The following is an 18606-nucleotide window of genomic DNA, read 5'->3' on the forward strand; positions in this document are numbered from 1 at the left end:
CCGGCCCCCACCCTTCCAGCCAACAGGGAAAATGCCGGGTGCCTGCTACAGCCGGTCCAGCCCTGAGCAGTGGTCCCTTTTATCTGCTATGCAGGATTTTCTCATCTTATGTGTTTAACGTGCTAGGATGGGGAACAATAAGCTCTTGGAACCTTTATTTGTAGGTCTGTCATCTACTAACTTCCTGGAAAATGTTATCTCTGTCTTTCAAACCTGGTATATTAGGATTAAATAGCTGGTTTCCTCGGTTGGCATCAGTATTCTCTCCTCTATTTTCATTTGTGTAGCACATGTCGACATATTTACGGCATCTCACAAACTCAAGTAACTCCATTTCACCCATCTTGCACTGGAAGGCCTTTATTCTGGATCTGCTGAACTGTGTTTTAAGTGTTCTGTTCTTGTGGCCAAAACTTCATTTTCTCATTTTAATGTGTTGAACTTTTTTCAATCACTGTCGCCAAAAGGGTAGTTTGTGCTTACTGTTTATGAGTCATACCGATTATCTTTTTTGGATTGTTTCCTGTCTACTGTGGCTGTGTTATATGTATTTCAATTTATCAAATTTATCCTCACATGGGATTTGTTTTACAGGGGATTCCACATTCGAGAACCTGCTTCAGGGAGACGTTTGTCTCTGTTCTTTTCATTAGATTCCAAAAATAAGGAACTAAATAAGTATGTCTACACCCATTTCTCTCACTTATTTGATATTATGTTATGGTATGGTATTTTATATGTTGTTGTGAAAAAATGTTATGCTATGTTTGTAGTGCTATGGTATGTTATGTTATGCAGTGCTATGCTATGCTATGTTATGCTATGTTACTGTTGGAAATGGGGGTCTCTAGTTGTCAGTGGTATGCACCCTGTTAGAGTAGGGACCCTTCCTTTCTAGTCAGGATAAGGTGATTACACAGCTAAGATGACCCCTACTCATCCCCTTGGTAGCTTGGCACTAGAAGTGAGGCTTACCTCAGAGGCAATGTGTAAAGTATTTTTACATAACAAACACAATAACACAGTGAAAACACTACAAATGGACACCACACCAGTTTAGAAAAATAGAGTATCTTGATCTAAACCAAACAATACCAAAACAACAAAAATCCAGCAAACACAACAAATATTATGACTTTTAAAAGGTTTCAAGCAATTCTGTCCAAAGAACTCTATGGATGCAGTGATTTTACACAAAGTACCTCAGGTACATCAAAGTCCACAACAGCCACAGAGGAGGGAAGCATTGGAAAACACAGCAATGCGTTGGTTCCTGGGTCCTCATGGATGCGATGCATAATTTGTGCTGCACGCAGGAGAAGTGTTGCATTGAATCTGGACTGTAGGGGGAAGTGACGCGTCAAAATCCAAGATGGTTCTGGTCTGCGGGGGATGCATCAGGAAACTTGTTGCACAGGTGTGATGTGTGGAAATTTTGACACACTGGAGATTGATGGGGCAGTGACAACCAGGCGCTGTGTTGGTGTCTTCAGGTACGGTCCCACAATGCGTCGATCTTGTGAGCTGCATAGCAGGGCCTGCATCGGAGTCAATGTGGGGGTCTCTCACATTGGAGATATGGTGCACTGAACTCGGACTGCGACTGGTCCTTCAGCTATGGACAGGTTCTGCGTTGATTTCTTTGGCCGCACAGCAGATGTGTGTGGAAATTTCTCCTGCTCAGCGGTGCTGCATCGGAAAAAGAGACGCTGGAAGGGTGATGTATTGATTTTGATGGTTTCAAGTAGATGTTTGCAGCAGGAACAATCTCCAAGGGCCCAGACCTTGATTAGGCACCACAAGCCAGTTCGGAACTCTCAACACTTGAGGTCAGGGAAGTTGCAGATGAACTATTGCATGGCCCTGAGACTTCCAACATGAGGCAATCACACACATGCCCTTGAAGAAACTTCACAAGCACGATACAAACCAAAGTCCAGTCCTTTTCCTCTCTAAAGCAGAAGCAGCAACTGCAGGCCAACTCAGCAAAGCAACACACACAAAGGGGCAGTACTCCTCCTCTTAGCTCTTAAGATCTTTTTGTTGGCAGAGGTCCCTCTTGACCCAGAAGTATTCTAAAAGTCTGGGGCTTTAGGTCCAATGCTTATACCCCTTTTGGCCTCTGAAGTAGACATTCTTCAAAGGATTGTCTTTGCAGTACTCAAGCTCTTGGCTTACTCCTGTCTGCTCTTGGCTCCAGACACACTCCACGGGGTTGAGACAGCATGGTGAGAGGCCAGACACAGCCCAATTCAGGTGCGGGTGACAGCTCCTTCCACCACTCTAGCTCAGAAAGGCCCAACAGCCCGGTGAGGGGCCATCAGGATATGCAGAGCACACCTCAACTCCTTTTGTGTGACTGTCTACAGCAAATGCACAACAGACACCTGTCAGTCTAAACCAAATGTTGAATCCACAGGCAGGCAGAGGCACAGGATGGTTGAACAAGAAAATCCCACTTTCAAAAAGTGCAATTTTCAAACACACAATTTGAAAAAACACCTTTCCTAAAACATGTGTTTTTAAATACTGCGCTCTGAGAGCCCAGACTTAAAATCTCTGGCTGTTCCCACTTGAAAGTTGCACTTGTAAAATTTTACAAGGAAGCTCCAATGATAGTCAATGTGAGAGCTGGTCCTGGCAATGGTGAGAAATTAAATTGGCAGTATTGGACATGTAAAACCCACCAGTGCATATCCTACCTTTCACATACACTGCACCCTGCCCATTGGGGGCACCTTGGGCTTACCTTATGGGTGTCTTACATATAGTTAGAAGAAAGGTTAAGGCCTGGCAAGTGGGTGCACTTACCAGGTAGACATGGTAATTGAAAATGGCAATCACAGACACTACAATGGGAAGCCTGAGGCAAGTTTATAGGGCTACTTATGTGGGTGGCACCACCGGTGCTGCGGGCTCACAATTAGCATTTTAATTACATGCCCTGGGCAACCCAAGTGCACTTTACTAGGGACTTACCAGTAAATCCAATATGCCAATCATGGAGAACCAATCAGAATTACAATTTATACAGAGAGCATATGCACTTTAGCACTTAACAACAGTGGTAAAGTCCCTAGAATCATAAAGGCAACAAAAAGAGGTCAGAAAAATAGGAGGCAACAAGCAAAAAGTCAGGGGATAAACCTGTAAAAAGGGCCAGGTCCAACAACAATTAGGACGCAAAAGTATATATAGATAGGTTCGTTGTGTTTGAGATCCAGGTATTTTAATTAGCTAAGAGTCGCTGGTTGATTCTGGGCCACCCACTGTTTATACAAACTGACTGGTAATATCTATTAAAGTCCATCTTCTACTTTTATGGGCCACAGCGAAAATAGTGCTATTCCAACAGACTGAATCTGTGAACTGTGTCTACTTTTAGGTCCCCCAAACTACACAGGAAGTACTTCAGTGGGGAAGGGACCAAAAGCACAACTGGAATATAAGTGATTTTACTATCTCTTCTAGCCATGGGGTTCTTCCTATGAGTATTCACGCACCGAGATGCACCGATACAACATTCTTTCAATGCAAAGGCTGCCCTCCGTTATCATTAACGCTTTTATTTTTTTTTACAGTATGAACCTGCAGAACGAGGCAGCATGTGGCGCACGTTTTAATAGCAGAATGGAAAATTCTAACGATTTGGCACGAAAAAACACAACAGTAGAGGAAAGAGTAAGTGATGGCAGTGGCAAAGGACAGGGCCGGCTCTAGGCTCACGGAGGCCCTGAGCAGGGAGTGTAGGTAGGGGGCCCGAGGCCGCCAAAACCCTGCCAGGGGCCGCCACGCAAATATGTATCTAAGGATATATATTGGCGTGGCGGCCCCTGGGGTTTGGCGGCCCTGTGCAGGTGCACAGCTTGCACATGCCTTAGGCCGGCCCTGCAAAGGAGATGTTGCAAATACGAAATTGAGACTTTTGCGGAAAATAAAACTCGCGTGAACATTTGTGTGCTGTACGAAGATGCCAGCTCGGATAACGTCGTAGACAATCGCCTTCGCTCTGCTACTAACACTCATGTCGTACATTTGCGAGAGTAACGGCAGATGGCGCTGGTGAGCTGGAAACTCTTGCATTTACCGTCAAACCTTGTCAGGAACGAGCGGGTTCTCTGGGAAATACGTGAATTTATTCTGTAGGAATAATGCACACGCTCAGAAATCGAGACTCGGAGGAAGAGCGGCAGCAGAGGGGAGTCGTGCATTGTGTGCCCTCGCTGAACATTTAGACAGAGAGACAGATTAGAACGAGGCTCGAAAGAAGCTTTAAAACTGTGTCGTTATAGCAGAGACCGAACAGATGCAATTACATTAAAACCGATTACACTGTGCAAATTGAACAATCTCGGAAGGTGAGAAGCGAGGACGCGCCTCCGATCTGATCCGTCTCCTCTAAAGTGCAGTTTTACTTCCTTTTTATTCCAAGGCACAAAAGTAGGTGACACTGCGTTTGATATCGCAAAGTGCTTCACTTGGGAGTGTAATTGTAGCTGAGTGCAATCTGGGTTAAAAGCCGGCCGAGCGGCGGGGTAATTAGAGCTCCCTCGCTGCTGCAGGACAATTTGGTCGGCTGTGGCTCACCGGAGCACGGGGGAGCCGGCACTGTTCTTCCGAGCAGCCCCCACCTCACCCCCGCCTGGAGTGGAGCGCCTGTTGGGGACCAAACATCGCCTGCCCCCGGAGATGATGGTGCTGGACAAGGAAGACGGTAGGTGCGCCTAGGCTGCCCGGCGCGTCCCGGCCTCCGTGCGGACATGTGTTACCTGAGTGGCTCTTGCCCGGTCCTGCATCCCCCCACCCCCCTTGCCCTCTTCCCCCATCTGGCGCCTGCCCCCCTCAACTGCATGTTTACTCTCCTCCGCGAGACCAGGGTGTCTATCATTTCCCGTCCTTAAGTGAATATGGATTGATTTTGTCCGCTTTTTGTTGCTAACCAGTGTAAATGCCGGAGTCGTTTACGTCGACTGACCTCGCATGTGGACCGAGGCTATTTATTTTCTTCTCAGGTGTTTAGAAACGCGTCTGTTTCTGGGCTTTACTTTATCGTACTTGCCACTGATTTTAGCTAAATGGTTAAGCTTGTTGGTTCTTTATCTGTTTCTGCTTTCTCTGCGAATGTAAATCTGCTTTTAGAGGCTCGCAGCTTGGCTAAAGTGCTTTACGGAGTGTGTCGGCTTATTGTAAGATCCTGTCCCCCAGCGTGGAAGCGACTGTAGGAAGGAGAGTGGACGCAGAGTGCTGCTTTACGCGTGCCATATGCTTGCTATTTTTTGAGGAGAGATAAAAAAAAAAGGCGTTTTGACTTGAATGTTGCTGAAAGTGTGTGCCTACATTGCTGACAGGGAGCCTAGGAAAGTTGGGACCTTGGCTTTAAATGTACTAAGTTCCTGTGCCTCCCGTTCTAACGAAGTGGTAACAAGTGTACAGTGCACCGCGCAGCGCTGTGCCATTTGCACGTTTTCACCAACTTTAGGGCTGCTGTGAGCTGGCTTCAGCGTGACTCCCCTCTCGCCTTCGAGGAAGTCCGACTATAACAGACATGTTCTATGCAACATTATTAACATGTATTCTAAGGCGCGTTACGGCTTCTAGGCATCGTGAATAACAGGTGCCCCCACTGCCTAATTTAACGGTACTCCAACGGCTCTTCTCCTCCTTGGAGCGAGGCCAGCAGAATGTCAATTAAGAAAAACATGATGAGCTCGTCTCCCTTGATGTGCTGCGTGTAATGACTGTTCCTGTGCGCTTTTAAGAGAAGAAATGCTGCGAGGCACCGGCTCTTTTCAAAGCCTGGCTAGGTTCTCTAACACCTTAATCTGCTGTTGCAGTTTTATTTCAAGTTACTCCAAAAAAGTCCCACCGTTTGCAAAAGCTGGTTTCAGATGCAAGGAGACGTGTTCTTCGGCTCAGACGGGGGGAGGTGGGGGTTGTATTATAGAAGGCCTGTCCTGCAGTGCCCACCGATGGAAGGCTGGACAGAATGTACACTCATCTCGCCCTTCCCATCAGGTCCAGGTAAAGGAGTTCTGTTGTTGAGGCCAGGCCACCATTGTTGTCGCCATGGAAGCGAGTGGTGCCTTCCTCTAATCACAGGTCTCCACAGAGCTCATGTGCAGGACCTCGGCAGCATTAGCCCATTGTTCATCAATGCAACAGCAAGGCAGAAAGTTCTGTTTCCTCTTCTAGCAAACACCCCCGTGGATGCCTTCACTCTTCCAGGGCGCTCAGATCCCGGCATGCTGCTGAATTCTAAGGCCGGGCTAGTGCCGTCTTTATCTACTACACATGCACAGAAGTAAAGCTGTCCGGAAGCTGTTTTGGACAGTGCAATAGTGCTGCACTGCACTAGCGTGGAAAGGAAGGCACGGGCCCTGGTGCAAGCATGGAAAATGGGCATTTCACTGCGGTAGGGGTGGTAAAATACAGCAATTAACAGGGTTCAGTGGGCTCTGGTGCCACTGCACCTGCTGCACCAAAGGTAGGTGCGCCCCTGCTTCACTGGAGAGATGAAGTTTCAATAGCCGCTGCAGCATCAGGATGTTTATCTGTTGGAGACATCCGTTTTACGTGGAGTTTAAGGAGATTGCACAAAGTGTATTTAGTGTGCCTGGGCAGATGGCATTGCAGCTACAAATTGCTTCATTTAAGTTTTGCATCATTTCTTTCAAAGGTCGAACTTGACTTTGATTTGTTTTTCCTGGTGATCTGCACTTGTTTTCAAACTTCCTCGGTGACCTGCGCTTTTCATATTATTTTAAACTTGCCTCGACTCTACCTGTAATGGGCCTTTAGGCCCTGCTTAGACATGGTGTGAGGCGTTCTCTTCACCCACCCCAGTCACCGGGTCACTGGATAGTGTTAGTTGGCACTTACAAGCACTTAGTCGGCCATTGTCATGGCAGCACAGCACTTGTGAGGATGCTACTAAAGAAGAAGGCAAATGATTCACTGAAAGGCAGAAAACTGTTTCAGACGCAGTGAACTGGGTGAGGACATCAGAACAACTGTGTTTTCGCCTTACACAGATTAAAATAGCATTTTGTGGGACTTCCTTTGAAACTAATTTTAGGATATTGACTGGAAGGGTCAAATTCTGAAACGCTCCCAGTAATACAATCAATGATAATGATTTCAAGTGGAGAGAGTGAGAACCCTTTAATGGGCTCAAAAACATTAACTGCCAGGTATGCAGCGAGAGCCTCTCTCCAACTCCCCACATATTCACAACAATGCCTTATGTTTCTGTCCACATTGATTGTTGGTTATCTATGTATCAAAATCGTCATACAGAACAAAGGCCACTAGTATCTGCTCTCACACAACTGGTAAATACAATTTGCGGTCAGTTCCAGTGCTAATACCAATTTGTTCTTTTAGAATGATGAATGTGGTGTGTTGTCCAATCCCTTGAAACTCTTTTATATATGGAACCTATGCTGACAACTGCAAGATCTTTGAGGTGAATAATATAACAAATATCAAGAATCCATTCTTAAACCTCAACGTAGTGCCCATATCCTGACATGCTTTGTAAGGCCTGTGACTGGAAAACAGGTGTGTATAATAGCAGTGAACATTAATTTGCCACTATTTTAACTAAATATCGTTTAAAAAAAAAATATTATATATATATAGGGTAAAATCGCCGCTAATCTTGTAAGAAAAAAACAAACTTTAAACCTAACTACTTTTCTCAATCATTAGACTCTCTAATATAAAAAAAAAAGTCGTTTCACATACCTGTCACAACTCCCGATAACAGCAGGTTCGTAAGGGTTTTGCTCACTGTGGGCAGTGCATAATGATCACCGACATTAGGAAGGGCTTGTGTGTAGATGGGAACGTCTCCGCTATGGCCAAGAAGCACATATTATTTTTCCCAGTTGTTGGTTGATCAGCGGCAAGTAGTTCTCAAGAATTGACGGCAATAATGTTTCAACGGTGGTTAAAATCTTACACAACTGACAAAATGCAATCATGCCAGGCTGAAATTAAAAAGAGTAGAGAGCATGTTTCCGGGGTGTTAAGGAGTGCAGAGAGGGAAGGATGACCTGTTGGGTGCAGTCTTCAGCTCTGCTGTTGTTGGAGAAGTGGCCTTGCAGAACCTGCACAGTTTGTTTTTCATTGGGGGGCAAAGCGGTTACCTGGCTATTACTGTTTAGAACTTGCAGTGAGGTTGATTGATTGACTGTTGCCAGCTTGAAGTGTCGGTGCCTTCGAAAGGGCGGGTCTTAGAGAATACACGTTCCAAACAAATGACTTGCATATAAGTAAATGAAAGGAGAGCGGAACCGCAGTCCGTCGTTTGTCTCTCACTGTTACAGGTGTGGCATCTGTGGCACGAGCAGACTTTAGCTGATACGGATCCCCTTATATTGATGCAAAGCACCTTCCATTGATGCACACAGCTGTTTGCTGACGCAGACCACCTTTACTGGTGTGCACTTCTGTTCGGTGATACAGACCCCCTTGCCCTGGTGTCAGTGCATACCTCTGCTCGCTCACGTCGACCACGTTGTAGTGATGCAGATCAGCTTGTATCCACGCACACCTGGTCACTTATGCATACCGCCTTTTATTGATGCACACCTCTGTTAGCTCGTACAGACTACTTTATGCTGACACAGGTCTACTTTCATTGTGGCACACCTCTTTAGGCATATCCAAGCTGCCTTTCATTGATGCACACCTGTTTCCAGATGAAGATCACCATTTATTGATGCGCACCAGTTCCCTGATGAAGACCACCTTTTATTGATGAGCATCTGTTTGTTCCCTGTTGAAGGCCACCGTTTATTGATGAGCACATGTTTCCCACTGAAGACCCCCATTTATTGATGCACACCTGTTTCCCAATGAAGACCACCATTTTTTGATGCACACCTGTTTCACGATGAAGACCACCTTTTATTGATGCTCCCCAGTTCCCTGATGAAGACCACCTTTTATTGATGCACACCTGTTCCCTGATGTAGGCAAACTTTTATTGGTGCACACCTGTACCCTGATGAAGACCACCTTTGATGGATGCACACCTGTTCCCTGAAGAAGACCACCGTTTATCGATGAGCACATGTTTCCCACTGAAGGCCACCATTTGTTGATGCACACCTGTTCCCTGATGAAGCCCACCTTTTATTGCTGCACACCTGTTTCCTGATGAAGACCATCATTTGTTGATGGACTCCTGTTTCTGATGAAGGCTACCTTTTATTGATACACACCTGTTCCCTAATGAAGACCTCCTTATATTAATGCATACCTGTTCCCTGATGATGACCACCTTTTATTGATGTGCACCTGTTCCCTAATGAAGACCTCCTTATATTAATGCACTCCTGTTCCCTGATGATGACCACCTTTTATTGATGTGCACGTACTTCCCAATGAAGACCACCATTTATTGATGCACACCTGTTCCCTGATGAAAACCACCTTTTATTGATGTGCACCTGTTCCCTAATGAAGACCTCCTTTTATTGATGCACACATATTTCCCAAAAAAGACCACTATTTATTGATACACACCTGTGTCACGATGAAACCCAACTTTTATTGATGCACACCTATTTCCCAATGAAGACCATCATTTGTTGATGCACACCTGTTACCTGATAAAGACCACCTTATATTGATACGCACCTGTTCCCTGATGAAAACCACCTTTTATTGATGCACACCTGTTGCCCGATGAAGATCACCTTTTATGGCTGCACACCTGTTTCCCGATGAAAACCACCTTTTATTGATGCACACCTATTTCCCAATGAAGATCACCATTTGTTGATGCGCACCTGTTTTACGATGAAAACCACCTTTTATTGATGCACACCTATTTCCCAATGAAGACCACTATTTGTTGATGCGCACCTGTTTCCTGATGAACACCACCTTTTTATTGATGCACACCTGTTCCCTGATGAAAACCACCTTTTATTGATGCGCACCTGTTCCCTGATGAAGACCACCTTTTATTGATGCACACCTGTTTCCTGATGAAGACCACCTTTTATTGGTGCACACCTTTTCCCTGAAGAAGAACACCTTTTATTGGTGCACACCTGTTCCCTGATGAAAACCACCTTTTATTGATGCACACCTGTTCCCTGATGAAAACCACCTTTTATTGATCCACACCTGTTCCCTGATAAAAAAAACACCTTTTATTTCTGCACATCTGTTTCCTGATGAAGGCCATCATTTGTTGATGGACTCCTGTTTCCTGATGAAGACCACCTTTTATTGAGGCACACCTGTTTCCTGATGAAGACCATCATTTGATGATGGACTCCTGGTCCTGATGAAGACCACCTTTTATTGCTGCACACCTGTTCCCTGATAAAACAACCTTTTATTGATGCACACCTGTTCCCTGATGAAAACCACCTTTTATTGATGTGCATCTGTTCCCTGATGAAAACCACCTTTTATTGCTGCACACCTGTTCCCTGATGAAAACCACCTTTTATTGCTGCACTCCTGTTTAATGATGACGACCATCATTTGTTGATGGACTCCTGTTTCCTGGTGAAGACCACCTTTTATTGATGCACACCTGTTCCCTGATGAAAACCACCTTTTATTGCTGCACACCTGTTCCCTGATGAAAACCACCTTTTATTGATGCACACCTGTTCCCTGATGAAAACCACCTTTTATTGCTGCACACCTGTTCCCTGATGAAAACCACCTTTTATTGCTGCACTCCTGTTTCCTGATGAAAGCCACCTTTTATTGCTGCACACCTGTTTCCCAATGAAGACCACCTTTCATTGAGGCACACCTATTTCCCAATGAAGAGCACCATTTGTTGATGCACACCCGTTTCCCATTGAAGACTATCTTTTATTGCTGCACACCTGTTTCCTGATGAAGACCTTCATTTGTTGATGGACTCCTGTTTCCTGATAAAGACCACCATTTATTGCTGCACACCACTGTTCGCAAATGCTGACCACCCTTTAATTGATGCACATTTCTATTCGCTGATGCAGGCCTCCACTTGCTGTTGGAGACCACCTGACACTGATGCAGAGCCACTGTTTTGATGCAGACTTCTTTTAGCCGATTCAGACCACCATATATTGATAGAGAATAACTTATATTGATCCACACCTCTGTTTGGTTGTGCAGACTACCTTTTATTAATGTACAGCTCTATTCGATTATCACAGCAACATTTATTTATGTACACCTTTGTTCGCTGATGCAGACCACCTTTTATTGATACTTACCTCTGTTCACTTATGCAGACCGCCTTTTATTTATGCAGACCAATGTTCACTGATGTCGACTACCTTCTATTGATGCACACCTTTGTTCGGTTATGCAGAACAACATTTATTGATGCACAGCCCTGTTCGTTGATGCAGACCTCCTTTTATGAGGCACACCTCAGTTCGCTGATATAGTTCACTTTGTATTGAGGCGCACCTCTGTTTGCTGATATAGATCACTTTGTATTGAGGTGCACCTCTGTTCGCTGACAAAGATCACTTTGTATTGAGGCACACCCCTGTTCGCTGATATAGATAACTTTTTATTGAGCTGCACCCCTGTTTGCTGACGTAGATCACTTTGTATTGAGGCGCACCTATGTTCACTGACATAGATCACTTTGTATTGAGGCGCACCTCTATTCGCTGATATAGATCACTTTGTATTGGGGCGCACCTCTGTTCGCTGACATAGATCACTTTGTATTGAGGCGCACCTCTGTTCGCTGACATAGATCACTTTGTAGTGAGGCGCACCTCTGTTCGCTGATATAGATCACTTTGTATTGAGGTGCACCTCTGTTCCCTGACAAAGATCACTTTGTATTGAGGCGCACCTCTGTTCGCTGACATAGATCACTTTGTATTGAGGTGCACCTCTGTTCGCTGACATAGATCACTTTGTATTGAGGCGCACCTCTGTTCGCTGATATAGATCACTTTGTATTGAGATGCACCTCTGTCCCTGACAAAGATCACTTTGTATTGAGGCGCACCTCTGTTCGCTGACATAGATCACTTTGTATTGAGGTGCACCTCTGTTCGCTGACATAGATCACTTTGTATTGAGGCGTACCTCTGTTCGCTGACATAGATCACTTTGTATTGAGGTGCACCTCTGTTCACTGATATAGATCACTTTTTTTAATGCACACCTCTGTTCATCGATGCAGAGCACTTTATATTGAGCACACCTCTGTTCACTGATGTAGAGCACATTTTATTGATGCTCACCTCTGTTCACTGATGCAGACAACCATCTATTGATGCACACCTCTAGTCGCTGATGCATACAACCTTCTAATGATGCACACATCTAGTCACTGTTGCACACTTTTATTCGCTGATGTAGAGCACATTTCATTGATGCACACATCTGTTCGCTGTTGCAGACAACTGTCTATCAATGCACACCTCTGTTCACTGATGCATAGCACTTTTTATTGAACACACATCTGATCACTGATGTAGAGCACTTTTCATTGAGCACACCTCTGTTCACTGATGTAGACCACCTTTTATTGATAAACACCTCTTTTCACTGATGCACACCTCTGTTCATCGATTCAGAGCACTTTTTATTGTTGATGCACACCTCTGTTTACTTATGCAGAGCACTTTTATTTGATGCTCACCTCTGTTCACTGATGCAGACAACCGCCTATTGATGCACACCTCTGTTCATCAATGCATACCACCCCTGATACTATATCTTGAGCCTGGTGGACCTTATCTGCACTCAGACTCTAAGTATCTACGTCCTATTCTGAAGGCTTAATATGCCTGTTATTTTGCTTCAATGTTCACTGATGCAGACAACCGTCTATTGATCCACATCTGTTCACTGATGCACACCTGTTCACTGATGTAGAGCACTTTTAATTGATGCACACATCTGTTCGCTGATGCAGACAGCCGTCTATTGATGCACACCTCTCTTCACTGATGCAGAGCACTTTTTATTGAACACACATCTGTTCACTGATGCAGTGCTTTTTTTATTGAACAAGTATCTGTTCACTGATGTAGAGCACTTTTTATTGAGCACACCTCTCTTCACTGGTGATGTAGACCACCTTTTATTGATAGACACATCTCTTCACTGATGCACACCTCTGTTCATCGATGCAGAGCACTTTTTATTGATGCTCACCTCTGTTCACTGATGCAGACAGCCGTCTATTGATGCTCACCTCTGTTCGTCGATGCATGCCACCCCTGATGCTATTACTTGAGCCTGGTGGACCTTATCTGCACTCAGACTCTAAGTATCTACGTCCTATTCTGAAGGCTTAATATGCCTGTTATTTTTGCTTTACGTATGAATCAATCTGCCAGCAAGCTAAGAGTTGGAAAAATGGATCTGTTCTTACATGGATTTAAGTGATATCCCCATCTGCAAATATGTCATAAAAGACGGATCGTACTCTGGCATTAGGACAAGTGCAGCTTAATAAACAGATTTCAAAAACAATTCGCTGCCTCGGCTTACGACAAACTCTTGACATGTTTAGCTCCTTTAGACTACAAATGTGTCCAGTGAAACATATATCCGATAAGCGCTTAGAACTTCAAGCGCGTGCCAGATGAGTGCCCTTTAAAGGGACAATCGCCCTCGTAGTTATCTTAACACGCTCCTGGCATTCATATTGCTATCTGTTTTTTCTTGATTTGCTGCCTCCGTAGCTATCTGCATGTATTGCTACCACTGTGACTGACAATAGTTACCCTGTGAGAACTATTTAACTGAGAAAAGACTTTAATTAGTGTCAATGTTATGTTATGTTAATTAAACTTTTAGACCGCAACGGTTACCCTAGTGTGTCCTGGCGCTGAGCACTACCTGCTGGTTATTATGGTTATTATGGTTGGAGGGTGCTACAGGGTAAAAAGCCGTGTTTTCAGTCCCTTTCTGAAGGAGAGGGGACCTACTGAGTTCCTCAGGTGGAATGGAAGATCATTCCTGGCCTTAGAGGCCCAGGTGAAAAAACTCCTACCTCCCCAACTGGCTTTTTTGATCGGAGGAACTAGGACTTGTTTTGCTCCTGTGGAGCAGAGGGTCCTTCTAGGGACATACCACTCACTTTTTTTTCCTCAAGTGGTTGGGGCCTACTCCCTTGAGGGCTTTAAAAACAGTGAAAAGGGCTTTAAAACGCACCCTTTGTTTTAAGGGAAGCCATTGAAGTTGTTTAATTCTTTCTTGACCGAGACATATTTCGGTATCCCTGTCAGCAATCTGGCCGCCGCATTCTGCGCGATTTGAAGCCAATCGCATTGTCAAATTCACCAGGGGTGTAGGATATTTTATTATGGTGTTATGCTATACATTTTCAGTCTAGGTAATTTTGCTCATATTTAGCTGCCCATTGAAGAAAGCGTTAAGCGAGTGTGAATTCTAGTGAAACACTTTAAGGGGCTTATTACGACCTTTGGGGTGCAGCGCCGGGTCCGTCCCGCTGCAGCACCGCTAATGCCAGGGTCGGGAAGCCCACCAAATTCAGAGTTTCCTTATGTCTGGTGGGCTTCATTTGGGCTTCCCACAGCGGTGCCTCTAAAAACAGGCACCACAATGAGAATGCCAACAACAGTTCCTGCATGGCAATGACTGGAAAGTCCATGCCATGCAGGAACTGGTGTGCACGCACACAGGGGGGCACATATTGTGACCTCCTCTGTGCTTCCACAGCCTTACAGATGCACCAGGGGGCCCTGTAAGGCCCCCTTTGCTTCCTCTCTGTCAGTGTTTTCATAGAGGAAGAACCCCCATAAAAACCCTGGAGGAGAGGGAACTCCCAACATGCTTAGCGGGACCATGGCAGTCACACCATGCATATTGATGCTTCTACACAGCTGTAACACTGCCAGGGAATGGCAGTTCCCTGGTGGCAGTGAAAGGGGTTGTCGTCCATATTATAACCACCGTGACCCGCGAATCTAGTGATCCGTAGACCGCCAAACTCGTAATCGGGTCCTAAATGTTCTCTTAATTTGTGTTGACTGACTTTATACATTTCTTGTGCTTTAACTGATTGCATCACTTGAGCAAGCTGCAGTTGATCTGCTGAATGACTCCCTGGAAGGCAGGTGTCTCTGAAAGAACACCCTGGGTCTTCATGCAAATCCGATGCTGTGCCCTTCCGGCAGCACAGTCTTTAGACCACTAGCGCCACCCAAGTGAGCAAGGATGCTTGACCAAAACACCACTCACTGCGTCCAGTAAATGACTGCACACTTTTATTTTTAATACTTTAATCTCAGTGTTGAATCATTGCACGTACAGAGCACAATAAGATGACTGCACTCTTTAAATTAAATAATCCAACACGTGACAAATTATGTCGTCCTTCGAGTGCAACGTTGTGTCCTGGAACATCTCTGCACTGAAAGCAGATGTTGGAAAGCAGGGCTACCTCTCATCCATACCAGGGTTGTGGTGCATCGAATCCAAGGGGCCTATGATACTTCTGTAGACACTTCTGCATTTTGCCTTTTGTGCTTTACATACTGGAATTCTCATGGCAGTGGCCTGACTAAAGTGCCTTACAATCGGGGGCAATATGAAAATAGTTAATCTATGACACTTTACATGCTGTGAAAACGACCCTGGCTGTGGTGGTTTGTATATTAGGCATTGCGAAATCCTACCCAGATGATGGTGTTGTTGTCCTTATTTGGGGCTGAGAGGCACTGACCTTATTAATTAGCGTGTTTAAATACTGAACAACCATTGATAATGGGCTGGATATGGTTCTGCTTTGCATGCTGGTGCATCGTGCAAAGAGGCGAGACAGCATTGAAAATGGCGTCAAGACATTACCTGTAAACTGCTGCATAGTTCTATAACTTTAGAAATCTGAGTGCTATTAGTAAATTGAATCACCTTGACCAAAAGCGCCAGCAACATGAATAGCCACTTAGCCACGTTTATTGACCCATTGAGCATCCTTAGCCTATTTGAACTTCAATGACCCCTCTTGACAATTTGCATGAAAAGCAGACGGCCAGAATACTACACTAGTCCCTTAACAGTATTGGCCATGCCCAGGAATACCCTTGAACAGCTCAGCATCGCTCAGCTACACATAAGTATATAAGTGACCATTTTTTATTTTCTACCCATACTCTTGGATAGACTGTTGACGAGAAGCAGGAGGCGCAGGTAAGCGGGGTGGGGCGGGGCAGGGTGCGGCGGGGAGTACAAATCGACAGATGATGGAATAAGTATTATTTATTTATTTAACTACACCTATTCAGCCAACTGTAGACATCCTCCCTCCCACCCCCCCACCCACCCCACTGTGTTTACTTGTTCTGGCCGCTGCTGGAATTATGTGGCAGGAGAAGAACAAATTATGTGGCAAGGTTGAGTAAATTATGCAGCAAGGAAAGGCAAAATATACAGCAAAATGCAGCACATTTTGGGATACTATTTGTAATAAATTAGTTTACTGGTTGACTGGGGTGTGAGCCCTGGTCAAGCAGCAACCACAATCCTTGTCAGGGTAAAGAACAAGTAAACCGCAAATTAATCTCTGCACAACCGCCTTGTGGCTTGGCACAGAGCAATAAGGCTTAACGTAGAGGCAATGAGTAAAGTATTTGTGTAACACTCCAAACAGTAAAACAGTGAAAACACCACACAAAAGAGGGCTCCGCACAAGGTTAGGAAAAAAGAGCAAAATGTAGTATATAAAACAAGTAAAATGACAAAAAATCCAATTAGTAGAACCATAGGTAGTGAATTTTTAAGTTCTTAGTAATAATAGCGCCAAGAGGTGTTAAGTGGCAACTGTAGATATCTGGTTGTGCTGGACGGGGACAAAGCCACAAGTTCAGTCGAACAGCGATGGAGCGCTACATGGACCTAGTTAGATTTGCTGAAAAAAAGTACCTTAAATACTGGGTTGCGGAGCATTGTGTAGATCCACGCTGAAGAAGAGTCACGCAGCCGAAGTAATGCATCGTTTCAGAGATGCGGCGAGTCTGCGGTATGAGAGCGTACACATCGAGGATCCCATCAATGGAGCATGCGATGTGAAGTACAGTGCTGTTAATGCATCGGCAGTGGCAGTTCCAAATTCCCGGTTGTGGCAGCAATTCGGGTCTTTTGCGATTGATCCAATCCACGCAGCAGTGGAGATGCGTCAGTTCTGTTTAGGGTTGTGCTGTGCAGCAGAGGAGATGAGTTGGTCCTGTTGGATCCAACTAGAATGGTAAAGCCCCTTAAGCCCACTTCCAAGGGCCCGGACTAAGGTGGCACCACGTGGCAAGGTAGATTCACAGACATTCAAGTCCAGGTGCAGTAGCAAGGCTCTCAGAGTCACTCTGAGTTCAGGGTTCAATAGATGCAGGTCCAGTCATTCTCACCCAGGCAAGAGGGCAGCAGGCAGTGGGGGCAGCACAGCAAAGTCCAGCAGAGTGGCAGTCCGTCAGCAGCACAGCAGCCCTTCTCCCTAGCAGGCTGTACACAGTACTAGATGTTTACTGAAGTGGTGGTGGCTGAGGTCCAGTATTTGCATCCAGTTGTGTCTTTGAAGTAGGGGAGATACTTCAAGGGGTTTCCCTTTGAAGTCCCCAAGCATCCTGCCTTCACTGTCATGGCTCCAAACTTACTACAAGGGGCATGCAGCTTTTTGTGTGAAGAGAGGACACAGCCTACTCAGGTTTAAGTGGGGCTGTGCCCAGCTCCTCCCGCCCATCTTGGCAGTGATGGCCCATCCAAGCACACCTAATCTCCCTATTGTGTGTGGCTGTAAAGGAGGAATATACACAGTTCAACTGTCAGCTATTCTCAGTCATGTGACCAGAGACAGGCTAGAGGCACTAAATGGCAAAGGCAAGAAAACTCCAACTTATAAAATGCAATAATGTAATTCAATGTTAACCTATGGAAGAGTTAGGCCACACTTTAATAAAAAACAAAATTTAAGAGTTTTTCAATATCAGGACATATAAAACGTAAAAGTACATATCGTAATTTTCAAATACATGTCACCCTGCCCTCTAGGCTGTCCAGGGCCTACCCTATAAATGACTTATATGAATTAAAAACGGTGGTTTGGGCCTGGAAAAATATTTATTTTGGCAGGGCAAAATGGCTGTTTAAAGCTTCACACACAGGCTCTGCAATGGTGGGTGTGAGTCATGTTTAAAGGGCTACTAAAGTGTGTGGCACAACTAGTGCTGCAGGCCCACTAGTAGCATTTACTTTAAAGGTTCTAGGTGCATGTAGCACCACTTTACTAGGGACTTATAAGTAAATTAAATGTGCCAATTGGAGGAAAGCCAATGTTACTATATTTAGAGGATAGACCACTAGCACTTTAGCACTGGTTAGCAGTGGTAAAGTGCACAAAGTCCTAAGGCCAGCAAAGACAAGGTCAAGTAAAAATGGAGGAGCAAGGCAAAACGTTGGGGGTAAGACTACCCTAAGGCTGACAGTTCTAACAATATTACTTCATTATTTTGTCATGTTCACACTTGTTAACACTGTCTTGGCATTGGTTGTTCCTCATTAGTACCAGTCTAACTTCAAACTATAGAAACAAGCAACAGAAAGATGACTAGTCAACTTTTGCAAAGGGCCTTCCACTGCGTGGCAACA

General features: G+C 45.0%; 1 protein-coding gene across 8 annotated transcripts in view; it reads left to right on the top strand.

Moving 5' to 3' along the window:
• Nucleotides 1-18606, top strand: part of LMO1 (LIM domain only 1) — a 515472-nt gene that overhangs the window by 61075 nt on the left and 435791 nt on the right. For 2 of the 8 annotated variants that reach the window (XM_078681003.1, XM_078681002.1), the window contains exon 1: nucleotides 4131-4714. The exons of 2 other annotated variants lie outside the window; for them this stretch is intronic. Coding sequence is in view for 3 of the 6 variants with exons in the window: in XM_078680996.1 (XP_078537122.1) it covers nucleotides 4690-4714 (25 nt within the window). In the remaining 3 variants the exon portion in view is untranslated. Of the gene's footprint in view, nucleotides 1-4125; nucleotides 4715-18606 lie in introns of those variants that run through there. 4 more of the 8 variants (XM_078680996.1, XM_078681001.1, XM_078680997.1 and 1 more) reach the window with 4 other exon arrangements.

This window comes from Lissotriton helveticus, chromosome 3_1, assembly GCF_964261635.1.
Source record: "Lissotriton helveticus chromosome 3_1, aLisHel1.1, whole genome shotgun sequence".
NCBI classification, from domain to species: Eukaryota; Metazoa; Chordata; class Amphibia; order Caudata; family Salamandridae; genus Lissotriton; species Lissotriton helveticus.